The following is a 24972-nucleotide window of genomic DNA, read 5'->3' on the forward strand; positions in this document are numbered from 1 at the left end:
ATTTTGTTATTAAAAATTTATCTGCAAAAAAAAAATAATTACAATAAAATATTAAAATTTATTTATATTAATTTTATAATTATAATAATAAATAATTTTATTATTTGTTTTCACAGGTAATATATAAAATAAATTAATTGATAAGTGCTAGTAGTAAGGATATTTTTATATTGATTATTTCAAATATTTTATTTTAATTACATAATTGATGTAGATTTTTACTGATGTGATGTCAAAAAAGTGGTAAAATCTTTTAGGGTAATTAATAATCTACGAAAAATATTTCGCCAAAAATTGACTACACATATTCACCGCATCAAAGTAATAAATGTCATTAATAATTATTTATTCATAAAGTAGAAATAGTTTACATTCATGACAGGTCTTTAACAAATATTTTGGAGTGTAAAAAATATATATTAAAATTTTACGAATGGCAAATGAAATATAAAAAATTTTAAATTTTTTTATACATTAATCTATATGTATGCAAAAGAAATTGATTGGATCAGTTTACGAATCTTGAATAAATATTTTAGAAGAAGTCAAAATAATATGATCAAAATTTATATATTTAATTATTATTAGAGTCATCAAAATGGGTCAGAAGTCATGAGTCAATCCAGCCTACCACGAGTTCGGACTGAGTTGGGTTGAAATTTGTTAACAAATTTCAGTATGAGTCAATTTTTGATCTGGCCCACCAAGAATCCGACTCACATGGGTTGAACCCGTGGTGGGTCGGGTTGGCCCACCAACCCGTATGGTGACGCATATTATGTTGGAATTTGCAATGTTGTGTTGTTTTTTTAATCAAACACATTGGTGAGTTGGCAAATGGAAACCTAGTTTCAACTACAAATAGTAAGGAGATTGACGTTGTATCTCAACTCAAGGACCAACATCAATTGCGACTTAACAAGCAGATAAATTTGCATCCCTCACTCACTGTTGACTTGATTTTTGTTTTCTTTCATTCGTCTGGTATTAATAGAAGTATTGCATTCAATAAACTATAATTATTTGAAAAAAGTATAATTAGTTTGCTGAAAAAAGTATTACATTCAATAAAAAATTGGATAAGTCACAAGAATGTTCTGATCTTAGATAGTAATTTATATTTTTATTTATTTATTTTGGTTTGTATTGGAGTTTAACATCATTTTGGATTATATTGAGATTGTATTCAAGTTTATTTAAATTTTAATCTGAAATATAATTTCTGACTTAAGAAAAAAAATTACAATTTTTTAATTAAGTTGGCTAGTGAGTCAACTCGTTTAATCCACCAACTTGTGATGGGCCAGATCGGATTCGAATTTTTTTCGGCTCACTAACAAGTGAGGCGGGTTGGGTATGCCCACTAAGTGACTGACCCGTGGTGGATCGGGTTGGACCGGGCTAGGCGGCCCATTTTGACAGCTCTAATTATTGTCACTAGGTTAAAAATAATGAAAACATAGTTTAGTATAACCATAATTATATAAAGAAATCATAATTATTGTCATTTGTTTCTTCATATTTTTGAACTCATCTTGGATTAGAATTAAAATTTTCAACTATTTTTTTCAATGTAAATAAACATATTGTCAGCAAAAAATTCACCTTTCATCTTTATTCAACAATCTTCTTTTGATAATTTTCATTACAAAAAAATAAATTTTCTATTATAATAATGATTCACCTGTGATTCTTTGAACTTTAAAAAAGAACTTCTATAACTGGACAGCGAGTCATTTGTATCATGAGGACATATGTGAAAAGGTTAAATTTTTCTTGTTTTCATCTTCACACATAATTTCCCTTTTATCATTCTTAAAATAAGAATTTCTTCTTTTATTCTTCATTAATATATATATATATATATATATATAAAAGATTAAGAATACACAATAATTTGTCATAATCTAATAAAAGATTTAAATGTAAATACTAAAATAAAAATCCATGATAATCAAGTTATAATTAAAAATCGGTTATGAAAAAACACATAGTACAATATTTTTTTTATATATTCATAAAAATGAATATACAAAAAGTTCGTTAGATAAAAAATAATGTTAATTATTAAACTAATATTTCACTATTAAGTGAGACAATTTTTTTTTCAAGGATGAAAGAAAACATATAAGAAATAAGAGTAGAAACAACGATTTCCTTTCTAAAAAACAAGTAAAAGTAAAAGATGAATATAATATGTAAAAAACTCTTAAGACAAATAAAAATATTTTAATAATTGTTTTATTCTTTATTATATTTGATTTAAAATTTTATTATTAATTAATATTAAATATTATGATTTATAAATGAAATAAAAAAATTAATTTAATTTCTTTAATTCTTGGTATAATACACATAATTTGAAAAAGTTTAAAATACTATACATAATTTAAAAAAGATTTCAAAATTTTTAACTACATAAATTAAAAGAAAAAAATTTTTTTGGACATACATAATTTCAAAAATTTTAACTACATAAATTAAAAAAAATCAAAATTTTTTGAGGCCACGAGCCCACTCCTGCTCCCACTATGGGACAAAGGTCCCTCAATATGAACTAAGTTGCTAAAGTAAGATTTATTTTGAATCCGGACATAATACAAATTTAGAAAATACCATTTATAAAAAAATACATACACATTAATTACTATAAATGAAATAAATAGATTGAATATAGTTATTAATATATTATAAACACCGAAGGAAAGTGGTGGTTATTGAGTGATGGTTTTCGCGTGAATGAAGGCCAAGGTGGTAAAGAGGAAGAAGACATATTTGTTGCTACGTGGGGTGAGCTTGTGTTTTCAATAAGTTAGAATTATAAACTTTTGTTAGGATTTTTTTTTTCTTATAATATATTGTTGAAAGGGGAGCTTGCTCAACTCCAATGAAGATGGTTTTCATGATGTCCAAAGCTTTACAAAGATGTGCATCATTCATTTAGGCTTAATCCTGGTTTTTTATCTTTTGCATTAGGTGTTATAGATCTAGAATTACATGAAAAACAAGTTTGAATTGAATCAAATCAGTTATCAAACTCTTGAATGTGTCAAAAACAGAATTCGTAAATAGATTAACTACTTAACTAATAGATTATATGAGGGCACTGTACTGATGAAGTGAAAATACACCCACGATAATCTATTAATTACTACAGCAAAACTCTGGTATAAAATCAGTTTTGAAATCAGTTTTAAAACAGAGAGAAATAACAAAATTACTGAGAAACTGAGATACTTCTTTTCTGAGATTAAGATACACAAAGTTCTTGTGCTTTCTTGGAAGATCATTCAATCGGACATTCAAGAAAAATTATGGTGGATTCAACCTTGATGGGCCAAGCTTTGATCTAGGATCAAGTTACAAATATACATATTCATTAGGTGTATTCGTTCCTTGCTTCTTTCTTATTATATTTTTGTTTACAGATGATTCACTGTGTAAAGTGAAAGTCTAGGTGCAATTATGTGGAGGCACTGCATCTAGGGGGACTTTTTGATTTGTAGATCAAGCTCCTGTCTTTAGGGTCTTGAATTATATAGATGCTCTTGTAATTCTTGTAACTCTATTGATTTAGTGGAATCCGGAATCCTCCTAAGTGGGTTACTTAGGAGAAGACTGGACGTAGATTCATTTTGAATCGAACCAGCATAAAAATTGTTGTGTTCTTTGTTTCTCTCATCTTTTATGCCTTTTCTAATATCTTTAATCAGTCCATTAATACAGAATTGAAAAATTGGTTATTTGGGGTTATAAAGATTATGACCATCGACTTAGGTGACTCCTTTTTGTTATGGTTATGGTTATGCAGTCAGTCACTCCGAACCATCGGCTTTGATACCACTATTGGGTTTATATATTCTTTCATATGTTTTGGATATATATGGATTATGGTTATAATCATTGAAAAATTGTGGTTCCATATGGTTATATGACATTAGTTTTACACATATAAGACAGTTGACACCACTTTAACCCCAAAACCTTAAGGCAATGGTGTTATGGATCTTTATTCTTATATAGTGTTTAACTTTGTCTATTCTATCCAATGTGAGACTTTTGACTCACACTTTAACTATTCTCAATAATAAACACCATGTAAGAAAAAATACTTATAAATTTAATATCTTCAGATCTTAAATTAAAAATTGTGTCAATCCCTATATGAATTGGTATCAAAGTTAGGTTCAAAATTGTGTCAATCCCTATGTGAATTGGTATCAAAGTTAGGTTCATCTTGGTGGCTAACTTAGATGGTTGTGATAACAACGACATCACCATATTTACAATGATATAAATAAAGGTCACTCAAGTTTCACATTAAGTAAAAATGACAAGTAAAACACCATATAAGAAAAAGCTTTGAAATTTTTAATTAAAAATGATAATCCCAAAATAAAAATCCAAGATTTTATGTTAAAAGTGATGTCAATCTCTTATATGAAATTATATATATATATATATATATATATATATATATATAATATCTTCTTAATGATATAATATCTATATGATGAACCCCTTAGAAAAAACCACCGCTTTTTAAAATTTTTTATTTTAATTATTGACTAAAATAAATGTTGTGAATAATTTCACATTCAATTGCACATCCATAAACATCACATTTGAATTATATTTACCTATTTATAATATTACAATATTATTTAATGTTATTATTGTTGTATTAATATTTCTACAGTGATCGATTTGTTTATTAAAAATTTGAATTTATCCCCTTGAATTTGATTGAATCGAAAGAATGTTTTTGTCAACCTTTCTGAAGACGACAGCATCTGAATGTGAAGCGCATGGAATGGTGGACTATGCAAAAGTTAAAAGTAGCAACGTTTATTACAAGAACAGGTTGTTGTGTCGGTCGATTACATCGTACATGCCACAGTTTAATGTCGATCTGATTTCATCTAGAAGAGTTTCAACCTAATTTTTCAAGAGAAGTCATGTGATACAGAATGAAGGTTCATATTTTCTCCCATTGTTTTTAGGAATTAATGTGGGAAAGGAATAACAGAAATGTTTGAATTTCTTCCTACACATCCTTTTCATCTGGAGTGTATTCATGTATTTGTTAATATTAATAATATGAGGTTTATACAGTCTCGTAGAATTAATTTGATAGTTCTCTTCTTCACATTTTATCTAATGAAGTGAAGTGAAATTTCAAGATGTTTGGTTCTTTATAACCAACGGGATATCCTATAAAGATCGTATGATAGCAGTACCCTAGGACTAAACTTGTGCATAGAGGAAAGAAGAGTTTGTAGAAAAACAATGAAGAGAAGAAAGATGTATTTAACCGAATGAAATACAGAATAACCAAAATGGGATTATATAAAACAGAGAAAAAAAAACAAAGAAACAAACTAAACCGTAACAGAAAAAAGAAAATGAACTACAACAGAAACAAAAGCAAATATCTAATACATACATTTACACACACGTAGCTGAGATTACCGTGATTACAGAATAAGAATATTGCATGATGAGATGACTCATTAATTGTCCAAACTTCAAGAATGGAGCCCCTTGTTTACAAGACTCATTGTCCTTAGGTAGAATTAAATATCACTGATTTAGAGCTTATAAATAAGTTCGACAGAAACCATTAACATCACACCCCAAATTGAATGCTGACTTAAAGTTTTCAAACTTTTGGGTCAGAACTTTGTTATTCATTAGCAATGAGAATCCATAAAATCTTCTTCCGTGTCTTCATACCCTTGTGCATGATATACTTGAATATCAACATCAACGTAGCAACATGCCACAGTCTTCACCATCAACAATTCTTATTACTTCACTTTAAAGACAGCCTTGTATTCAACCCAGCCACATCTGAAAAATTGGTTCACTGGAACCAAAGCAGTGTTTGCTGTCAATGGAATGGAGTAACATGCAGCAAGGGCGTTGTCATTGGTCTTGACTTGAGTCAGGAATTTATTTTTGGAGGACTAGATAATTCCACTCTCTTTGAACTGGAATATTTGCAGAGGTTGAATCTGGCTTACAATCATTTCAATTCTTCCATTCCTGTCAACTTTGGCAAGCTAAAGAGTTTGAGGTACTTGAATTTATCAAATGCTGGATTTCATGGCCAGATTCCAGGTGAGATTTCTCATCTGACATATTTGACAACACTTGACTTGTCAACACCACTTACCTCACAACCTATTCTTAAACTCCAGAATCCAAATATTTCAATGTTTTTGCAGAATCTTGCAAAAATCACAGAACTATACCTTGACGGTGTAAAGGTATCTGCTGAGGGAAAGGAGTGGTGTCATGCTCTATCTTCTCTTCAAAATCTTCAAGTGTTGAGCATGTCATCATGCAATATCTCTGGACCAATTGATTCTTAGCTAGCAACACTTGAGAAACTCTCAATAATTAGACTGAGTCTGAATAACATCTCAAGTTCGGTGCCAGAATTCTTTGCAAATTTCTCCAATTTGAATGTCTTAGAGATCAGCAGTTGCTCGTTGAGTGGTCTTTATCCAAAGGGCATCTTTCAACTACAAATCCTAAAGGTTCTTGATATATCAAACAACAGGGATCTTCATGGAGTTTTGCCAAACTTCATACAAGATGCTCCGCTTCACACCATGAATCTTAGTAATACAAATTTCTCTGGTAAGTTACCAGGTTCTATTTCAAATCTCACTCAGCTTGTTCATTTGGACTTATCTTTTAATAGGTTTACTGGTCCTCTTCCCTCTTTCAAGATGGTAAAAAATCTCAGATATTTATCAATCTTGAACAATAATCTGACAGGAGTTATCACTACAACTCATTTTGAGGGACTTGAAAATCTCCTCAGCATCAATCTAGGAGATAATTACCTTAGTGGAAACATTCCCATGTCTCTTTTTACACTTCTATCTTTGCAAGAGCTTACACTCTCTCATAATGAACTTGATGGTTTATTAGATGAATTTCCAAATGCTTCTTCCTCAAAACTAGAGTTGATTGACTTGAGCAGCAATAGATTGAATGGCCATATTCCCGTATCTATCTTTCATATTAAAGGACTTCGTTTCCTACAACTTTCTGACAATGAATTCAATGGCACCATGCGGCTTGATATGGTTCAAAGGCTTCAAAATTTGCATACATTAAGTCTTTCTCACAACAAATTATCAGTTGATGTAACTCTTAAGGATGATCATGACATTTCATCCTTTCCCAGCATGAAATATTTATTGTTGGGTTCTTGCAATTTAGGAGAATTTCCGGGGTTCCTGAGAAACCAAACCCAAATAAATGCTTTAGACCTATCCAACAACCAGATTCAAGGAGAAATACCAAACTGGATCTGGAGATTTAAATCTCTGGTTTATTTAAACCTTTCGAACAATTTTCTCACAAATATGGAAGGACCCTTTGATGATCTGAATTCCAACCTATACATCCTTGATCTTCATTCCAATCAACTCACTGGATCAGTTCCCACTTTCACAAAATATGTGGTCCATTTAGATTACTCAATCAATAAATTCAGCACTGCGCCACTCAACATGGATAAGTATGTTCCTTTTGTATACTTTCTCTCCCTTTCAGATAACAACTTTCAAGGAAAAATCACCGAGTCCTTTTGTAATCTGTCTTCTCTCCGGTTACTTGATCTTTCTTATAATAGCTTCAATGGCCTCATCCCCAAGTGCTTGATGAGAAGGAACAGTACCCTCCGAGTACTAAATCTTGCTCAAAACAAACTCCAGGGTTATGTTTCTGACACCATTTCAAGTTCATGTAGTTTAAGATTCCTCAATCTCAATGGAAATCTCTTGGAAGGTGTTATCCCAAACACTCTTGCAAATTGCAAGAGTCTACAAGTCTTAAATCTTGGAAACAATATGTTTGATGATAGATTTCCTTGCTTCTTGATGAAAATTTCCACCTTGAGAGTGCTGATTTTGAGGTCAAACAAACTCAATGGTCCTATTGCATGCCCACGTAGCACTAGCAATTGGGATATGCTTCACATTGTTGATCTAGCATCCAATAATTTTATTGGTATTTTAACTGGACAAGTTTTGAGAGGCTTGAAACAAATGATGCGATGTGAGACCGAATCCCATGGGAAGTACGGGACACTATTTTTCGATATCTTTGATGACATTATGCGTTACAATAGTTTGTCTACGTTGTCGTGCATCAACAAATTTCTAGTAATAAAATTGCACAAATTGTTGGAAACTGAACCTTATGATGTGCTTGTCCACATTTTTAATTATTATAGAGTTTCTAACGAATATGGCAGTCGCTACTTGGATTCAGTTACAGTTGTGGACAAAGCTTTGCAAATGAAGTTGATCAAAATTCCCACTATCTTCGCTTCCTTGGATCTCTCCTCCAACCATTTTGAAGGTCCAATACCTGAAGAACTTGTGAGTTTGACTGCACTGAATGTTCTTAACTTGTCACGATACTTTCTCAAGCCACATCCCCTCATCAATTGGAAATTTGATGAATATAGAATCCTTGGACTTGTCAAACAATAGTTTGAGCGGAAAAATCCCTTCTGAGCTTGCTGGTTTAAACTTTCTAGCATACTTGAATCTCTCATTTAACCATTTGTGGGGGGAAATTCCCACAGGTGCTCAAATACAAACGTTTGATTCAAGTTCTTTTGAAGGCAATGAAGGATTATGTGGGCCACCACTAAGAGATTGCAGCAGTGTTAGGGGGGGACATTCATCTCCAACACCAGTATATGAAATGCAAGGATCAATTGACTGGAGTTTTTTAAGTGTAGAACTGGGATTTATCTTTGGCTTAGGAATTGTTATTCTCCCCCTTATTTTGTTTGAGTGTTGGAGGGTTTTGTATTGGAAGCATGTCGATGACCTACTTTACATGCTTTTTCCACAACTTGGTTTCTTTTATGAACACCACAAAGGACAAAGGTATAGATCTCTAAGGTGGACAGGATAGTTGATCTAATGAGGCTAAAACAAATAAATCTTGTACTATGTTCTGCCATGTTTGTGTTTTTTTCTCATGTTTCTGATGTAATGTCGTGAATAAGGAGAGTTTGTGCGCTGTAATGGTGTACTGAGTTAAACTAAGCAAGCTACAGACTTGCTTTATAATATATGATGCTTTTTCAAGAAAGCATAGAGTTTTAGAAAGCTATATACAGTTGCTAGAAAAATGAAAAATAGAGCACGTAAATGTCTACATCAATATATACGAAAAAAATGATTCTAATATATATATATATATATATATATATATATATAGATATATATATATATATATATATATATATTTATAATACATGTCACATTTCCCACCTTAGTATACTAAAGTAATATACATTAAATCACATATAAATTGAGAAATCAAAATTGGGACTTTCTTGGAGTTTAGAATGCCCACTTTGCTAAGTTTATGGGAGTCATCATGCCATTGACTATGCTAGAAGAGCCACATTTAGAAGACTTTGGTTGTAATTTGATTCACCCTTGGTCTGTAAAGCTTTCTCTCATCAAGAGGTTGTATCATGGTCTATTAGAGGTCGTTGGAGGAAATACATTAAGTTTTGTAGAGGTATTGATTTTAAGGTGTCACATATTTTTCGAGAAGAAAATCATCGTGTTGATAATCTGACGAATTTAGGCCTGTCTTCTAGAAAAGTGTTTAAATGATATACGTTTATGCCAATTTTTATAAGTTTGGACTTTTTTCATAATAGGTTTCTTTTTCCTATGTATAGGGCTTCTTAGCTACAGCTGGCTTGTTTTTTGTTCATGGGTTTTGGTTGGGTATTAATTTTAAGGTGCTACATATCTTCAAGAAGAAAATCATTGTTGTGATAAGCTGACGAGATTAGGTCTGTCTTCTAGAAAAGTATTCAAATGGTATACGATTATGCTAGATTTTATAAGTTTGGACTTTTGTCATAATTAAGTTTCTTTTTCCTATGTATAGGGCTTATTAGCTAGTGTATAACTTTATAGTTTGCCTGTTTTTTGTTCATGGTTTTGGTTGGGTCCCCCATGAGTTCTTTGTATCTTCTTTTTTTTAATGATATTTTCGTGTGATGCAAATGATAGATGTCCTTGGGGGTGTCAACCAAGCTAAACTGTCAAGGATCATAGTGATGATGCCTAGCATGAGTTTTATAAAAAAAAAATATTTCAAAGATAAGTTAAAACAGAATATAAATTGGAGTTTTTTTTTTTCACTAAGTCCCCAAAACAAATAGTCAAATATCAGTCATTTTTACTTCAGAAATGAAAACTAATAAAAATTATTTAGTCATTATACATTATGATTTTGACCTCATAAACCTATTATTCGCTCTGAATTTTAAACATGTTCTGATTAGTGTATGTAGCACTATGTAGTGAGGGATTGTATTTTGCATTGTTCTGAGTTTCCTTTCTGATCCTTGGGTCCATAGACTTCCCTTTCAGAAAGCTGGAGTACCATTCAGCAGAAAGCTTAGGTTGCCTCCTTAAGTTTGGATCATTCATATCTACGTAATATAGGCCATAACTTCTTTCATATCCCTCCAATAACTCGAATGCATCCATGAAAGACCACACAAAGTAACCTTTTACGTTTAATCCACTCCTTTAGATGTGTCAACAATGAAGCAAAATAATAAACAGAAATCAGCTTTTGTACACCCTTTTAACTTTCCCACTTGAAAATGAAAATAAGAGAAGTACCTGAGTGCATCAACCATGCTTCCTATGTATGCATGCAAGTAATTCACCCTCGACCAGTCAACTAATGATGAATTATGAGGTGTTTCTTGGCCTGCAAAGCTAAAAAGGCTTACCATACAACTACATAATAGGACAGTTGAATATGTTGAAAAAAGAATCATGCAACTTCTGAATTCTAAGTTGAAAAATTACCATACCATTTTCATGTATGAAAATTGGAATATTGCCATAAGCGTTCCTTAGTGAGTCTAACATCCTTAGGAGAATCTTGGGAGTAATTGGCACCTAAACCCATCAGCTGGTTAGTTGGAAGCATTAAAGCTAAATCTTTACGGGAATAAAGGAATACATAGAGTCGAATAGCACCGTGTTCATGCTATTACCTCAGACTTTGTTGTATTGTTTGGAATGTATACTGCAACCAGAGAGAGCAATAATCAGCTGTTTCATTTCCAAAAAATTAGAGGAGGATGGATGACAACAGAGACTGATTCTCCTGAAGTTTACCATCAAAACAAGTTCTTAGCAAAACAATTCAATTTTACATAGATTTTTTAAACATTATTTAACCAAAAGATCCTTACATTCTATGATAATCAGGAAACAAAGTCTATGGAAACGCAATTCCTTTATCAGTCGCTTAAAAATATAAAATAGCATGTCAATAAGTCCAATTCCTTGCATCTTAAGAAAATGTCCAATTCCATTCATAAGAAGTATATTGATTCTTAAACTGTAGGATAGTACCTCTCACAATAAAGACACATTTATATACAAGTAACCTGTTTATCCTATGTATAGAATTGGTTATGATGCAATAAAAATAGGTCAGGGAAACAGCTCGTGACATACTTTGTAATTTTGCTGATAAATCTGCTAGGTAATCCCTGTTCTCCTTCTTCAGGTAGTCAGGACTGTCCTTAACATAAAGAGAGTAGTAAAAGTTTATTCCTAAGAAATCGATTGAGCCCTTCACTAGATTTGATTCCTTTTGAGTGAAGGAAGGAAGCCTTGAGCCAGCATTCTTTTTCATTATATCTGGGTAATCTCCAAATATGATGGGATTCATAAACCTGCACTGACAAATCATAACAAAATCAAGTGCATAATTTATAATTCGAACATCTATTTGTTTGGGAAAATTATGTTGGATTTTACTAAAACATTGAGATATAAAACCATTCACGAATTTCATATCTGGTGTAAAAAACACTACTTAAGTACATCTAAGGAGTTTCAATTTACTTAGGAGTTAAAGTTAAAAATAATTTATAAACATCAGTGTTAAAGTACCCCTAAAAAGTGTCACATTGCCTAGAGATCAAAGTTTATTTCTTGTCACACCACGCTTTTTCTATATTTGACTTGCAAGGTGTGTGTATTGTCACGCTATAAAGGTAAACTCTTAGATGAAGGGGCATTTATAGATACAAAAATCTTGTTTCTTCACTTCAGTAAAATTATTTTGAAGTGTTTCTCTTTTCGAATCCCAAGATGCAAATTTATTAATGTCAGAAGGCATCGGAAAAAGATACCATGGCTAGATTGTTACTTACCACCCGATCAAGAAGTCCTGGACCCTTTGAACGGCCATTAAATCTTCAGTAGAATTTGTTTGAGGAAGAAAACCAGGAAGAAGGTGACTAAACCCAATTAAGCCATGCTGCATGCCCTGCAACCAAAACAAATTGTTTACGCAATAACTTAAACTATCTTATCACCATTTCCAAAAGATATCATAATGACGATCACCATTCCTTCTATCCTTCCTGATTATGGTCTAAAATGAAAATAGAAGGCCTAACGAATGATGTAGTAGAGTGGCTAGAATGAGGCCCTTGTTACATAATTTTTACCTGGTATTTCTTCCTATATAGCCTAGCAGCTGAAGCATGTGCTAACAACATATGATGGCCAACCAAATATGGCTCAGTTGAGGAATTCCCTCTGGAACAGTTCATTATAGGGGAAGGAGAACACCTCTGAGGTGGTAAGAGTCCTATATCATAGCCAAATACTGCATGCACATTGGCCTCATTCAACGTAGTCCAATACCTAACTCTGTCTCCAAATTCTCTAAAGCACACTTCTGCATATGCTGTGAAGTCTTTACTACAAACATATATATAAATGTGTTAATCACAATAAATACCATTTCTCAATTTCATGACAGATGTATTTTGCACAATCTCAACATAGGACAAGACAGTAACACAACTAGAGACGTTAAGTTTGGGAACCATACACAACTCTTCGACTAACCCATCCTCCATATTCATCCTCAAGTGCTTGTGGTAGGTCCCAATGGTATAATGTAGCATGTGCTTCTATTCCTACATTAAGAGAAATCATAGAACAAAAACATATGTATTAGATAACCTAGAAGAACCTCTTGTGTGTTAATCAAATTTAAGAGGAAAATCTAGTCTTCACAAGAACCATTGCTGATCAATTCATCAATAAGGTTGTTGTAAAACTGTAGTCCCTTGGGATTCACTTGTCCTCTTCCATCTGGTAATACATGGAAACAACATGGTCAGAACATGGAAATAATAATGGTTGATCCAGGCAACTATATTCAATTGGAGTCAGAGAGACTCATTGCCCCCAAATTAAACCAAGTGTGTGTATCTAACACAACTTAGTTTTTCACATTTTAGTTTGGGCATTAGTTTAAGAGTACGCTGACAACAGTTTGATGATCACCTGGAATAAGCCTTGACCATGATATGGAAAATCTGTAGCCTTCCAAGCCCATGTTGGCCATGAGCTTAACATCTTCCTGCAGGAAAATCAGAGTAGGATTTTAGCTCCAAACAAACTATAAAGTCCTTTTACTTGAACAAGAATTTAAAGTGCATATAAGATGCATCTTTTGTGTATGCAAGCATGTATATATACAACAGCTTCTTTTGGTTCTTAAAATATATAAACTTGCACTCCAGGGTCACTAACCTTATATTTGTGATAATGATCACATGCAACATCTCCATCACCTGCATACAGATTTGCTGAACATATTTTTTGCATTAAATTTCAATGAAGAAAATAAGAGCAATAACGCTTAAAAGAAATGAAGCATAGTGTACATATGAGAGTAGTGAGTAAAGGGTAGTACCATTTCCAGCATGAGAGAAGGTGTCCCATATGCTTGGCTTCCTACCATCTTCATTTGCTGCACCTTCAACCTTTCAGATCACGCCAATCACAAATTCATGACATATGAGAACAATTTCAGCAAAGAATCAAAAAGCTAGGACAGTGAAGAGTGTGAAAGAGACAGAGAAGAACCTGGTAAGCTGAGGTTGATGCACCAAACACGAAGTCAGGAGGGAACTGGTCTCTGCTCAAGGCATGAGTACCAGGGTGGACTATGAGAAGCACTAATCCTATAACTGCAAAAACCTTCATCATCAACCTCATTCTCCCTATGCTTTTCTTCTTAATTCCGTGTTCTGTTTTAATGTTTTGATTATTTATTTATTTAATTATTTAATCTAATTCCGCTGAGTGTTGTTGGAAGATCACAACTGTCCACGGTGAAAATGCGGTTGAGACGTGTAGGTTAGATCTTATCTTGCAGAATATATATATATATATATATATATATATATATATATATATATATATATATATATATATAAAGCAATACAGTTTATTTCATTTTCAAGAAAAGAAATTTAACAAACAACTTCAATTATTGTCACTATAATTTCAGGTGTAATATTGATATTTAATTACGTTGAAGTAGGGGTGGCAAATGCCTGGCCCAACGAGCCGGCCGTAGGCTCGGATAAAATACGTAAGCCCGTTATTTAGAAGTTGAACTCTTAAGTCCGTTATAGTTTGGCCTGCATAAGCTTGGAGTCTCCATGAGCCTGTTCGCATGTTTGCATAGAAAAAAAAAAATTGTACTTATGTATATGTATATTAGTTATCTTTTTTATGAACTTACGTTCCAAATTTCAAATTTTTGTATGATTGAAAAAGACAAGTATTATATATTGTTTAATATGCAAAAGTTTAAAGAATACATTATGTATGTTATAGTATGAATATGAATTATCAATTTATCGTCCAACTCCTCAAAATCTTTACTTAATTTTGTGAACTTCTTAAAGTTTTCCAATTTTCAAACATTGAAAATTTTATCATAAAAATTAAAAATAATGAAGGAAAAAAAAAACAAAGTGAACCAGCCCGTGGGTCAAGTGATGTGCGGGACAGGCCAACGATTACAGTCTGCATAAATTGTGCAAGGCAGAAGGGCCAGTCCACAATGTGTGGGCCTTATGCGGACCGGACCTAAACGGGTCGGGCCGGTCCACATTGTCATCCCTACGCAAAGCCATTATTGTAGCAATCGGTAATTTTTGAAACATATTTTTAAAAATTAAAGTTGTTATAAAGTGATTTATAAATTTATAATGAAATTATTATATTTTAAAATAAGAAAAAAATATAAAATATATTTAACTTGTATATAAGTAGATTTTACACACACACACACACATATATATATATATATATATATATATATATATATATATATATATATATATATATATATATATATATGAAGTCATTGATGAGGTTGTTGCGGAAACAAAATGATCACGACCACCATGAAAATAACATTTGGATCCCTTACACTCAAAGGTTCATTGTGCCTAAACTAAACCAAGTGTGTCTATTGCATAACTTATTTAAGACATTGATTTAAGAATATCTATATATAAGGACATTTTGGTGAGAGACCTTATCTTCGTGATATTTCATCTAAAAAATATATTATTATATTATTAATTATGTTACCTGTCGGTATTTATAAAATAAAATATTTAAAATATTTTGTATACTTACATGGATATCTAAATATATTTTTTACAATATGTTCTTTTATTGACTTTAAATAAAATTATTTTAAAAAAAAGTCTTTAGAATATAAATTGACGTAAAAAAATTAATTTTAGAGAGTATAATCCAAATAATATTTCACACTAAAATAAATATTAATGTAAATAAATTTAATATTTAAAAAAATAAATTTAAATAAGTTACATCAAAATATAAATTTCAAACTTGACTGATATTTATTGGTTAGATACATAGTATCTATATTCGTCCTACTTATATTTATCCACCAATAAGTAAGTAATTAAATATGAATTAAATATGTTTTTAATATTTAAAATTGGATATAAAATTGAAATTTGTTTTTGTCTTAAACTTTGATATAATTTATTTTTTAAATTTTAAAAATGAATAACATGTAAAAGAAAATGTAACGTTTTTGGGTTAAAAACTAACATGTAAAAGGAAACATAACGTCTTTGAGTTAAAATACGTCACATTTGAATTGTTTCAAACTGACATTTGAGTTATTTATATAATTTGACACTTTGATACGTTCCAATCCAGATGTTAGCCTAGAATACCGTTTAACACGTAAAATAAAATGTGACGTCTTTGGGTTAAAAGGACTATATTTATTCATTTTTTAAGCTTGGGGACTAAAATGTATTAAAATTTGGAACAAAGACGAATTCCAATTTCGCATGCAAATTTAGGACTAAATATATTTAATCTATTAAATATTTGTATCTACTACCTAAGAGGTAGAGGGTAGGGGTATCCATTAAGTATATCCATCACTAATATATATATATATATATATATATATATATATATATATATATATATATATATATATATATAATGGTTAATGTGTGATGTTTATTTGAATAGAATGTGGTAAATGTATAAATACAAAGAATACTTGTGAGAATGAGGGCTTGGTGAATATGTGATTTGATGAGGAGGTTATGCATGTGGTGGATTTGAATGGTGCAAGAAAATGTTATCAGGTCTGAGGAATGTTATATGTGGATTGAATATTGTGTTTCAATTGTATTGTCATATAATTCTTAAGGAAGAACGATATGACATGTAAGTCTAGTATTATGCATATACTAGTAACACTCTTTGGAAGTTATCCTTATACTCTACTAGACTCTCAGACTCATATAAAGGAAGGAGTGTAGGTGGTGAAGAGGGAAACAGGTTCCTATAGTTGGTCTTGAAGCTGTAGACCCCATTTCTATTAGGCTATAGGTGAACTCACTTTGTCTTGAGAGAGAGGGACCATATATTATTACTGGAATTGTAACATTAAGGAATTCATTTTACATGATAAAGCAAAACTTCTAAAGTCCGAGTGGATGCATAAATCTGGATAATTGAGTTTAGGTTATATAAATGTTAACGGTTGAGAATGTCTTGTGGTATGAGAATTGTTGTCTTGGATAAATTTGGTTTATTGTTATTGAAAAATATATTATTATATGAGAATTGTATATGGTGTTTAAGTTATCATTGGATTACCATCTTTTGTTTGTTGGTCATTAGGTCTCTTTTACAATTATCACTTTTATGGCATGAGCAAACGACGTTTCAAGTGGTGATAGTGCTTACCATAGGTTGATGGATGTCTTTGGAGTTTTTTTTAGAGTGATGTCCATAAATATATACATGATATGGTGTATGTTTAAGCCTTCATCAGCAATTCACTAGAATATGTGATATTCAATTGTATTGATATCATATTTATACAAAATTATAGCTATAATTTTATGTTTAAATGGCATTAAATATAACATTAGATTTAACTACGAGAATGTTAATTTGTTTAATATGCCTATTTATATGAATATGTATAAAATTTATATTATTAATATATAAGTATTACGAATTTAATTTGAGTCTTTGAGTTTTTTTTTCAAAATAACAAAACTTTATTGAAAAATCTTATTTTAAAATTTAGTTTACTTTTCTAGGTTCATTACAAGAAAAATTTTATTTTGCTAGAGAAATTAACGAGGAAAAATATTTGAAGTTAATCCCTCGCTAATTTGTGAAGAAAAAGTGTAAGAATAAAATTATTACGAGTTTGTAGCAAAATAGCTATAGATTGGCCAAAATATATATTTGTAACTAATTTGCGAGAAAATGACGAAGGAAATAATTTGTAACTTTTTCGTAAAAAAATAACTACAAATTTACTAGAACATATATTTGTAGTTAATTTCTCGTTAATTTGCGACGAAATAGCGAAGGAATTGAAATTGTAGCTGGTTTGTAACAAAATTGTTACAAATTTATATTAAAAAATAATATTTGTAGCTAATCTTTCTCAATTAAAATATTTTATATAAAATTTAATCTTAGTGACTGATTTCATTGTAATTCGTAATATATAAAATTTCATTAATTATTTTAGTCATTGATTTCATTTTGAGATTTTAATTAAACTTTTTGTTGGTCTCATAATTTAATCTTACTTAATTTTTGTTGGTATGGAAACATAAAAAAAAATGTTTTTTTTTAGATTTTGAGAATTGTTTTTTTTCTAGAAACCCTTCCATATGGTAAATATTGAATGCTACTGTAGTGGGAGATTATATTAAAAAGAGATCATCCAAGATCTAATGTGAAGATTTTGCAATAAAATATTATGAAAATGGTAATGTTTTTAAAGGAAAACGGAAAATTTCCTTTTACAGATAACCTATTATATATATATATATATATATATATATATATATATATATATATATATATATATATAAATTGGCAGATCTTCAAACAAAATTTATTAATCCACTTTTTTCAGATGTATCAGTTTGATACTTGTTTTCTAAAATGTATCAACTAAATCTCAAACTTTTGAAAAAAAGTTTCAATTAGATTTATTTCAAAAAAAATTATTGACACAGTTAACTTTATTCATGACTTTTACCATTAAATTTTAATATAAATATCAATAATTAATTGTGTAAGTCATTTTAAATATTAATACCGTTAACTGCGTTAATAATCTTTTTCTGAAAGGACTTAATCAAGACATCTTTCCAAAAGTTGAGACTCAATTGACACATTTTTAAGAGTGGGTACCAAGCTGACACATCCGAATAAAAGTGGGTACCAACGACTAATTAAACCAATATGTTTTTAGTCTATGAACTTTGATGCAAAATTAGAATTTATTACCAAAACTTTTATACATTTTAATTCTCAAACTTTAAATGAATAGATATAGTAATTTTAATCCAATTAAGTTATTTTTTTTTGTGTCAAATGCGTTTTTCAGCCGATATTAAAACAAGAACGTGTCAGACACAATAAACAATTCAAATGCTAGGAACGAATTTTAATTTCACATCAAAACTCAAAAATTAAAAATATATTTAACACGAGAAATATATAAAATATTTAAAAATATCAAATACATTAAAATTTAATATATATATATATATATATATATATATATATATATATATATATACCACCTTAGTATTAAAATAATATACATAAAATTACTGTAATGTACGTACCCTTATTAATTATCAGAATTATAAATGTCAACTCTTTATTATGAAATAAAATAGAAATTGAGAAATCAAAAGAAAAAAAAAATATTTCAAAGATAACTTAAACCAGAATATAAATCGAGCTTTTTTTTTTTTTTACATTAAGTCCTGAAAACAAATAGTCCAATATCAGTCATTTATTGGAGAAATGAAAAGTAATAAAAATTATTTAGTCATTACACATTATGATGTTGACCTCATAAACCTTTTATTATTCGCTGTGAATTTTAAACCTGCTCTGATTAGTTCATGTACCACTATGCAGCGAGGGAATGTGTGAAAGCACAGTTGCATTGTTCTGAGTTTCCGTGGTGATCTTTGGATCCATAGGCTTCCCTTTCAGAAAATTTGAGTACCATTTAGCAGAGAGCTTAGGTTTTCTCCTTAAGTTTGGATCATTCATATCTACGTAGTATAGACCATAACTTAATTCATATCCACCCACTATTTCGAATACATCCATGAAGGACCATACAAAATAACCCTTCACGTTTAATCCACTCCTGTCAATGTACCCAAAAGAATGGAAAAAGAATAAACAAAAATCACCCTTTTAACTTTCCTTCGCACTTCAAAATGAAAATAATACTACAAGTACCTGAGTACGTCAACCATGCTTCCTATGTATGCATGCAAGTAATTCACCCTCGACCAGTCTTCTAATGGTGAATTATGAGGTGTTAGTTGGCCTGCAAACCTAAAAAGGGTTACCATACAACTACATAATAGGACAGTTGAATATGTTGAAATGCAAGTTAGAAAATTGCAAGACCATTTTCATGTATGAAAATTGGAATATTGCCATAAGCGTTCCTTAGTGAGTCTAACATCCTTAGGAGAATCTTGGGAGTAATTGGCACCTAAACCCATCAGCTGATTAGTGGAAAAAGTATTGAAGCTAAATCTTTAAGGGAATAAAGGAATACATAGAGTAGAATAGCACCGTGTTCATGCTATTACCTCAAACTTTGTTGTAATATTTGGAAGATATACTGCAACCAGAAAGAACAATAATCATCACAAAATTAGAGGAAGATGGATGACAACAGAGACCGAAGTTTATACAATCTGAACAAGTTCTTAGCAATAACAAGGTAATATTAAAGTTTACACAGGATTTTTAACGTTTGTTGGCATGGATTATGGAAGTTTATTTATTGAAGCTTTGAATTGATAAAGGGCGAGAGACATTGATTGAGAATTATGTTTCCTGGCCGGATGAATTAAAAAATTTAAACACTATTTAACCAAAACAACCCTTATATTCTCTGATAAACAGGAAACAAAATCAGATATATGGAAACGCAAACCCTTTATCAGTCGCTGAAAAATATAAAATAGCATATGTCAATAAGTCCAATTCCATGTATCTTAGAAAATGGTCCAATTCCATTCGTAAGAGTTACTTGATAGTACCTCCCACAATAAAGAAACATTTTTTCAACATAGATATAGAATTGGTTATGATGCAATAAAAATGGGTCAGGGAAACAGCTTGTGACATACATTGTAATTTTGCTGAAAAATCTGCTAGGTAATCCCTGTTCTCCTTCTTTAGGTTGTCTGGACGGTCCTTAACATAAAAAGAGAAGTAAAAGTTTATGCCTAAGAAATCGATTGAGCCCTTCACTAGATTTGATTACTTTTGAGTGAAGGAAGGAAGCCTTGAGCCAGCATTCTTTTTCATTATATCCGGGTAATCTCCAAATATAAAGGGATTCATAAACCTGCGCTCACAAATCATAACAAAACCAACTGTATAATGTATAAAAATTGAGATATAAAACCATTCATGAATTTCATAAATGGTACAGAACCAGTATTTCAGTACATCTTTAAAGTAATGAACAATTTATAAAGTCCACTGTTAGAGATCACATAAATGTGATGTGACAGATTGTGCCTAGCGATCGAAGTGTCACGACGCAACAGACTTGAGGTGGGAAATAAACACAGGTTCAAGAGTTTATTCCTCCTTGTCACATCACTTTTTTTTTTTTTATATTTGACATTCAAGGTGTGTGTATTGTCACGCTTTAATTTTAAAGAACATTTATATGAAGGTGCATGTTATCGATACAGAAATCTTATTTCTTCACCTGAGTCAAATGATTTTTGAAGTGTTGCTCCTTTGCAATACCAAGATGCAAATTTATGAATGTCAACAGGTATTGCAAAGAGATACCATGCCTAGATTGTTACTTACCACCCAATGAAGAAGTCTTGGACCCTTTGAACGGCCATTATATCTTCAGTAGAATTTGTTTGAGGAAGAAAACCAAAAAGAAGTTGACTAAACCCAATAAAGCCATGCTGCATGCCCTGCATCCAAAATAAATAGTTTACCGAATAAATTAAACTATCTTGTCACCGTTTCCAAAAGACATCATCGAGATGATCACCTTTCCTTCTATCCTTCCTGATCATGGTTTAAAATGCAAATATAAGGCCTAATGAATGACATAGTGGAGTGGCTAGAATGGGGCATTTGATTCATAATTTTTACCTGGTATTTCTTCCTATATAACCTAGCAGCTGAAGCGTGTGCTAACAACATATGATGGGCAGCCAAATATGGCTCAGTTGAGGAATTTCCTCTGGAACAGTTCATTATAGTGTTTGGAGAACACCTCTGAGGTTGTGAAAGTCCTAGATCATAGCCCATTAGTACATGTATATTGGCCTCATTCATAGTAGTCCAATACTTAACTCTGTCTCCAAATTCTTTAAAGCATACTTCTGCATATTTTGTGAAGTCTTTCCTACAAACATACATATATAAGTATGTTATACCATTTCTCAATATCATGCCAGATTTAATTTGCACAATCTCTATCTAGGACAAGACTGTAACACAACTAGAGACTTGAAGTTTGGGGACCATACACAACTCTTCGACTAACCCATCCTCCATATTCATCCTCAAGTGCTTGTGGTAGGTCCCAATGGTATAATGTAACATGTGCTTCTATTCCTACATTAAGAGAAATCATAGAACAAAAACATATGTATTAGATAACCTGGAAGAACCTTTTACGTGTTAAGTTAAATCTAATCTGCACAAGAACCATGGTTGATCAATTCATCAATAAGGTTGTTGTAAAACTGTAGTCCCTTGGGATTCACTTGTCCTCTTCCTTCTGGTAATACATGGAAACAACATGTCAGAACATGGAAATAATAATGTTTGATCCGAGCAACTATCTTCAATTGGAGTCAGAGAGACTGATTGCCCCTAAATTAAACCAAGTGCGTGTATCTAATACAACTTAGTTAGTTTAGACATTAGTTTAAGAGTACTTTGACCACAGTTTGATGATCACCTGGAATAAGCCTTGACCATGATATGGAAAATCTGTAGGCTTCTAAGCCCATATTGGCCATGAGCTTAACATCTTCCTGCAGGAAAATCAGAGTAGCATAATAGCTCCAAACAAACCATAAAGTATTTTTAGTTGAACAAGAATTTAAAGTGCATACAAGATGGACCTTTTGTGTATGCATGCATGTACATATATAACAACTTCTTTTGGTTCTTAAAATATATAAACTTACACTCCAGGGTCACTAACCTTATATTTGTGATAATGATCACATGCAACATCTCCATTATCTGCATACAGATTCGCGGAACATAATTTTGCATCAAATTTCTATAAAGAAAATAAGAGCAATAACGCTTAAAAAATAGATTCAATATGTGAAAAGAAAAGAAATGAAGCATAGTGTACATATGAGAGTAGTGAGTAGAGGGTAGTACCATTTCCAGCATGAGAAAAGGTATCCCATATGCTTGGCTTCCTGCCATCTTCATTTGCTGCACCTTCAACCTTTCACAGCACGCCAATCACAAATTCAGCAAAGAATCAGAAAACTAGGACAGTGAAGAGTGTAAAAGAGACAGAGAAGAACCTGGTAAGCCGAGGTTGATGCGCCAAACACGAAGTCAGGAGGGAACTGGTCTCTGCTCAAGGCATGAGCAGCAGGGTGGACTATGAGAAGCACTAATCCTATAACTGCAAAAACCTTCATCATCAACCTCATTTTCTCTATCCTTTTCTTCTTAATGCCGTGTTCTGTTTTAATGTTTTCACCATGAAACACAAATGATACCGCTTTCTTGTGATTCAGCGTCTATTTCTTGTCTTTATTTATTTATTTATTCTGATTCTGATGAGTAAACTCATATGTGCCCACACCTATCTAGTTATGTATGTGAAAATGCGGCTGAAATTATCTTGCAGAAAAAAAAATGAAAAAACATATATATAAAGCAATACACTTTCTTTCCTTCTCAAGAAAAAAAGTATAACAAAACAAAGAACATTAATTGTGTCGCTATAATTTCAGATGTAACGTTGATATTTTTCTCATGGCGAAGACATTATTGTGGCAACCGGTAATTATGAAACATGTTTTTAAAAATTAAAGTTGCTACGACATTAGATAAGAAAGAGTGAGAACAAATCCCTAACCTGCGTTACCCCTGGAATGAGCGGATTGCAGTAACTACGTAAATCGTTCATGGTCGCTCTAACTCGCTTGGTATCATCGGAGATCAGAAGCTGGCCGTTGCTTCGCTTCCCCGCGTGGAGGGGATAAAGTTATATTTTAACAAGGGCTTAATTGTCATTTTGATCCCTAATTTATTGGGTTGGTTCACTTTGGTCCCCTTATTATTTTTAGGTTCAATTTGGTCCTCTAATTCTTTAAAAGGTTCAATTTAGTCCATGCCGTTAAGTCAACTTTAACACCGTCTCCCTATATACCACGTATCATTTTGTGAAATTTTCAATTTTTTTTTTAAATTTTTTTTTTAAATTTTTTAATTTTTTTTAAAAAATAATAAACTGCCACGTGTCACCTTATGGTTGTAATACGTGTCATCTTATGGTTGTGACACGTGTCATCTTATGGTTGTGACACATGTTACTTTGAGATTTTTTATTTAAAAAATGCACTGCCACGTGGCAGGTCACGATTGTGCCACGTGTCAAGCTAACATTGGTTGTTTTCAATTTAGTCCCTCTATTTACAATTTTGATTCAATTTAGTCCCCCAATTTTTTAAGATGATTCAATTTTGTCCTTTCTAATTTGATACCAAATTAGTAATTAAGCTTAATTACAACTTATATATACATATTAAAATAATTTTTATTATATTTATAGATTAAATTACTCCATCTAACTATGCAAATTATTTTTTTTTTTACATGTATAGAAACTTTCAAGTGTAAAAAATTACAAGTGAAAAATATAACAAATGAAATAACATGAGTATTTAAGGAGTGATTTGATGTATAAATGATAAAAAATTATTTAAACATGAATGTATAAATTGTAATTAAGCTTAATTATTAATTTGGTCTCAAATTGGAGAGGACAAAATTAAATCATTTTAAAAAATTGGGAGACTAAATTGAATCAAAATTGTAAATAAAGAGACTAAATTGAAAACAACCAATGTTAGTTTGACACGTGGCACAATCGTGACCTGCCACGTGTCACAACCATAAGGTTACACGTGTCACAACCATAAGGTGACACGTGACAGTATAATTTTTTTTAACAAGTGGGGACCAAATTGAACCTAAAAATAATAAGGGAATCAAAATAAACCAACCCAACAAATTAGGGGACCAAAATGATAATTAAGCCTTTTAACAAGTGAGAATGTTTTAGTTATCGTATTTTAAAAAATTATATTTACTAAAACTTAATTAAAAATTAGAGACTTGTATAAACAAAAATCTGAATAATTTAATTGATACATACTAAAAGTATTAAAAATTTTATATTATCGCTAAATTATAAATTGCAATTGCGATATAAAATAGACAGGTT

General features: G+C 31.1%; 2 protein-coding genes and 1 pseudogene across 2 annotated transcripts; 1 reads left to right on the forward strand and 2 right to left on the reverse strand.

The window, feature by feature from the left end:
* The first annotated feature begins 5699 nt into the window (after positions 1-5699).
* LOC114184331 (receptor-like protein 6) lies at positions 5700-8519 on the forward strand. Its single transcript, XM_028071643.1, has 2 exons — positions 5700-6272; positions 6378-8519. Exons 1-2 carry the CDS (start codon positions 5700-5702, stop codon positions 8517-8519), a joined length of 2715 nt encoding a protein of 904 aa, XP_027927444.1.
* Positions 8520-10225: 1706 nt separating this feature from the next.
* On the reverse strand, positions 10226-14231 carry LOC114183009 (beta-glucosidase 11-like). Its single transcript, XM_028069836.1, has 13 exons — positions 13989-14231; positions 13816-13885; positions 13653-13708; positions 13404-13479; positions 13137-13208; positions 12943-13030; positions 12554-12809; positions 12254-12369; positions 11550-11770; positions 11081-11112; positions 10895-10982; positions 10698-10788; positions 10226-10599 (listed from the first exon to the last, which is right to left on the reverse strand). The coding sequence occupies exons 1-13, from the start codon at positions 14118-14120 to the stop codon at positions 10317-10319; spliced, it is 1581 nt and encodes a 526-aa protein (XP_027925637.1). The 5' UTR covers positions 14121-14231; the 3' UTR covers positions 10226-10316.
* Positions 14232-19245: 5014 nt separating this feature from the next.
* Positions 19246-23706, reverse strand: LOC114184911 (annotated as a pseudogene).
* Between the last annotated feature and the right edge of the window lie 1266 nt (positions 23707-24972).

Source organism: Vigna unguiculata, chromosome 5 (assembly GCF_004118075.2).
Source record: "Vigna unguiculata cultivar IT97K-499-35 chromosome 5, ASM411807v1, whole genome shotgun sequence".
In the NCBI taxonomy this organism is placed as follows: Eukaryota; Viridiplantae; Streptophyta; class Magnoliopsida; order Fabales; family Fabaceae; genus Vigna; species Vigna unguiculata.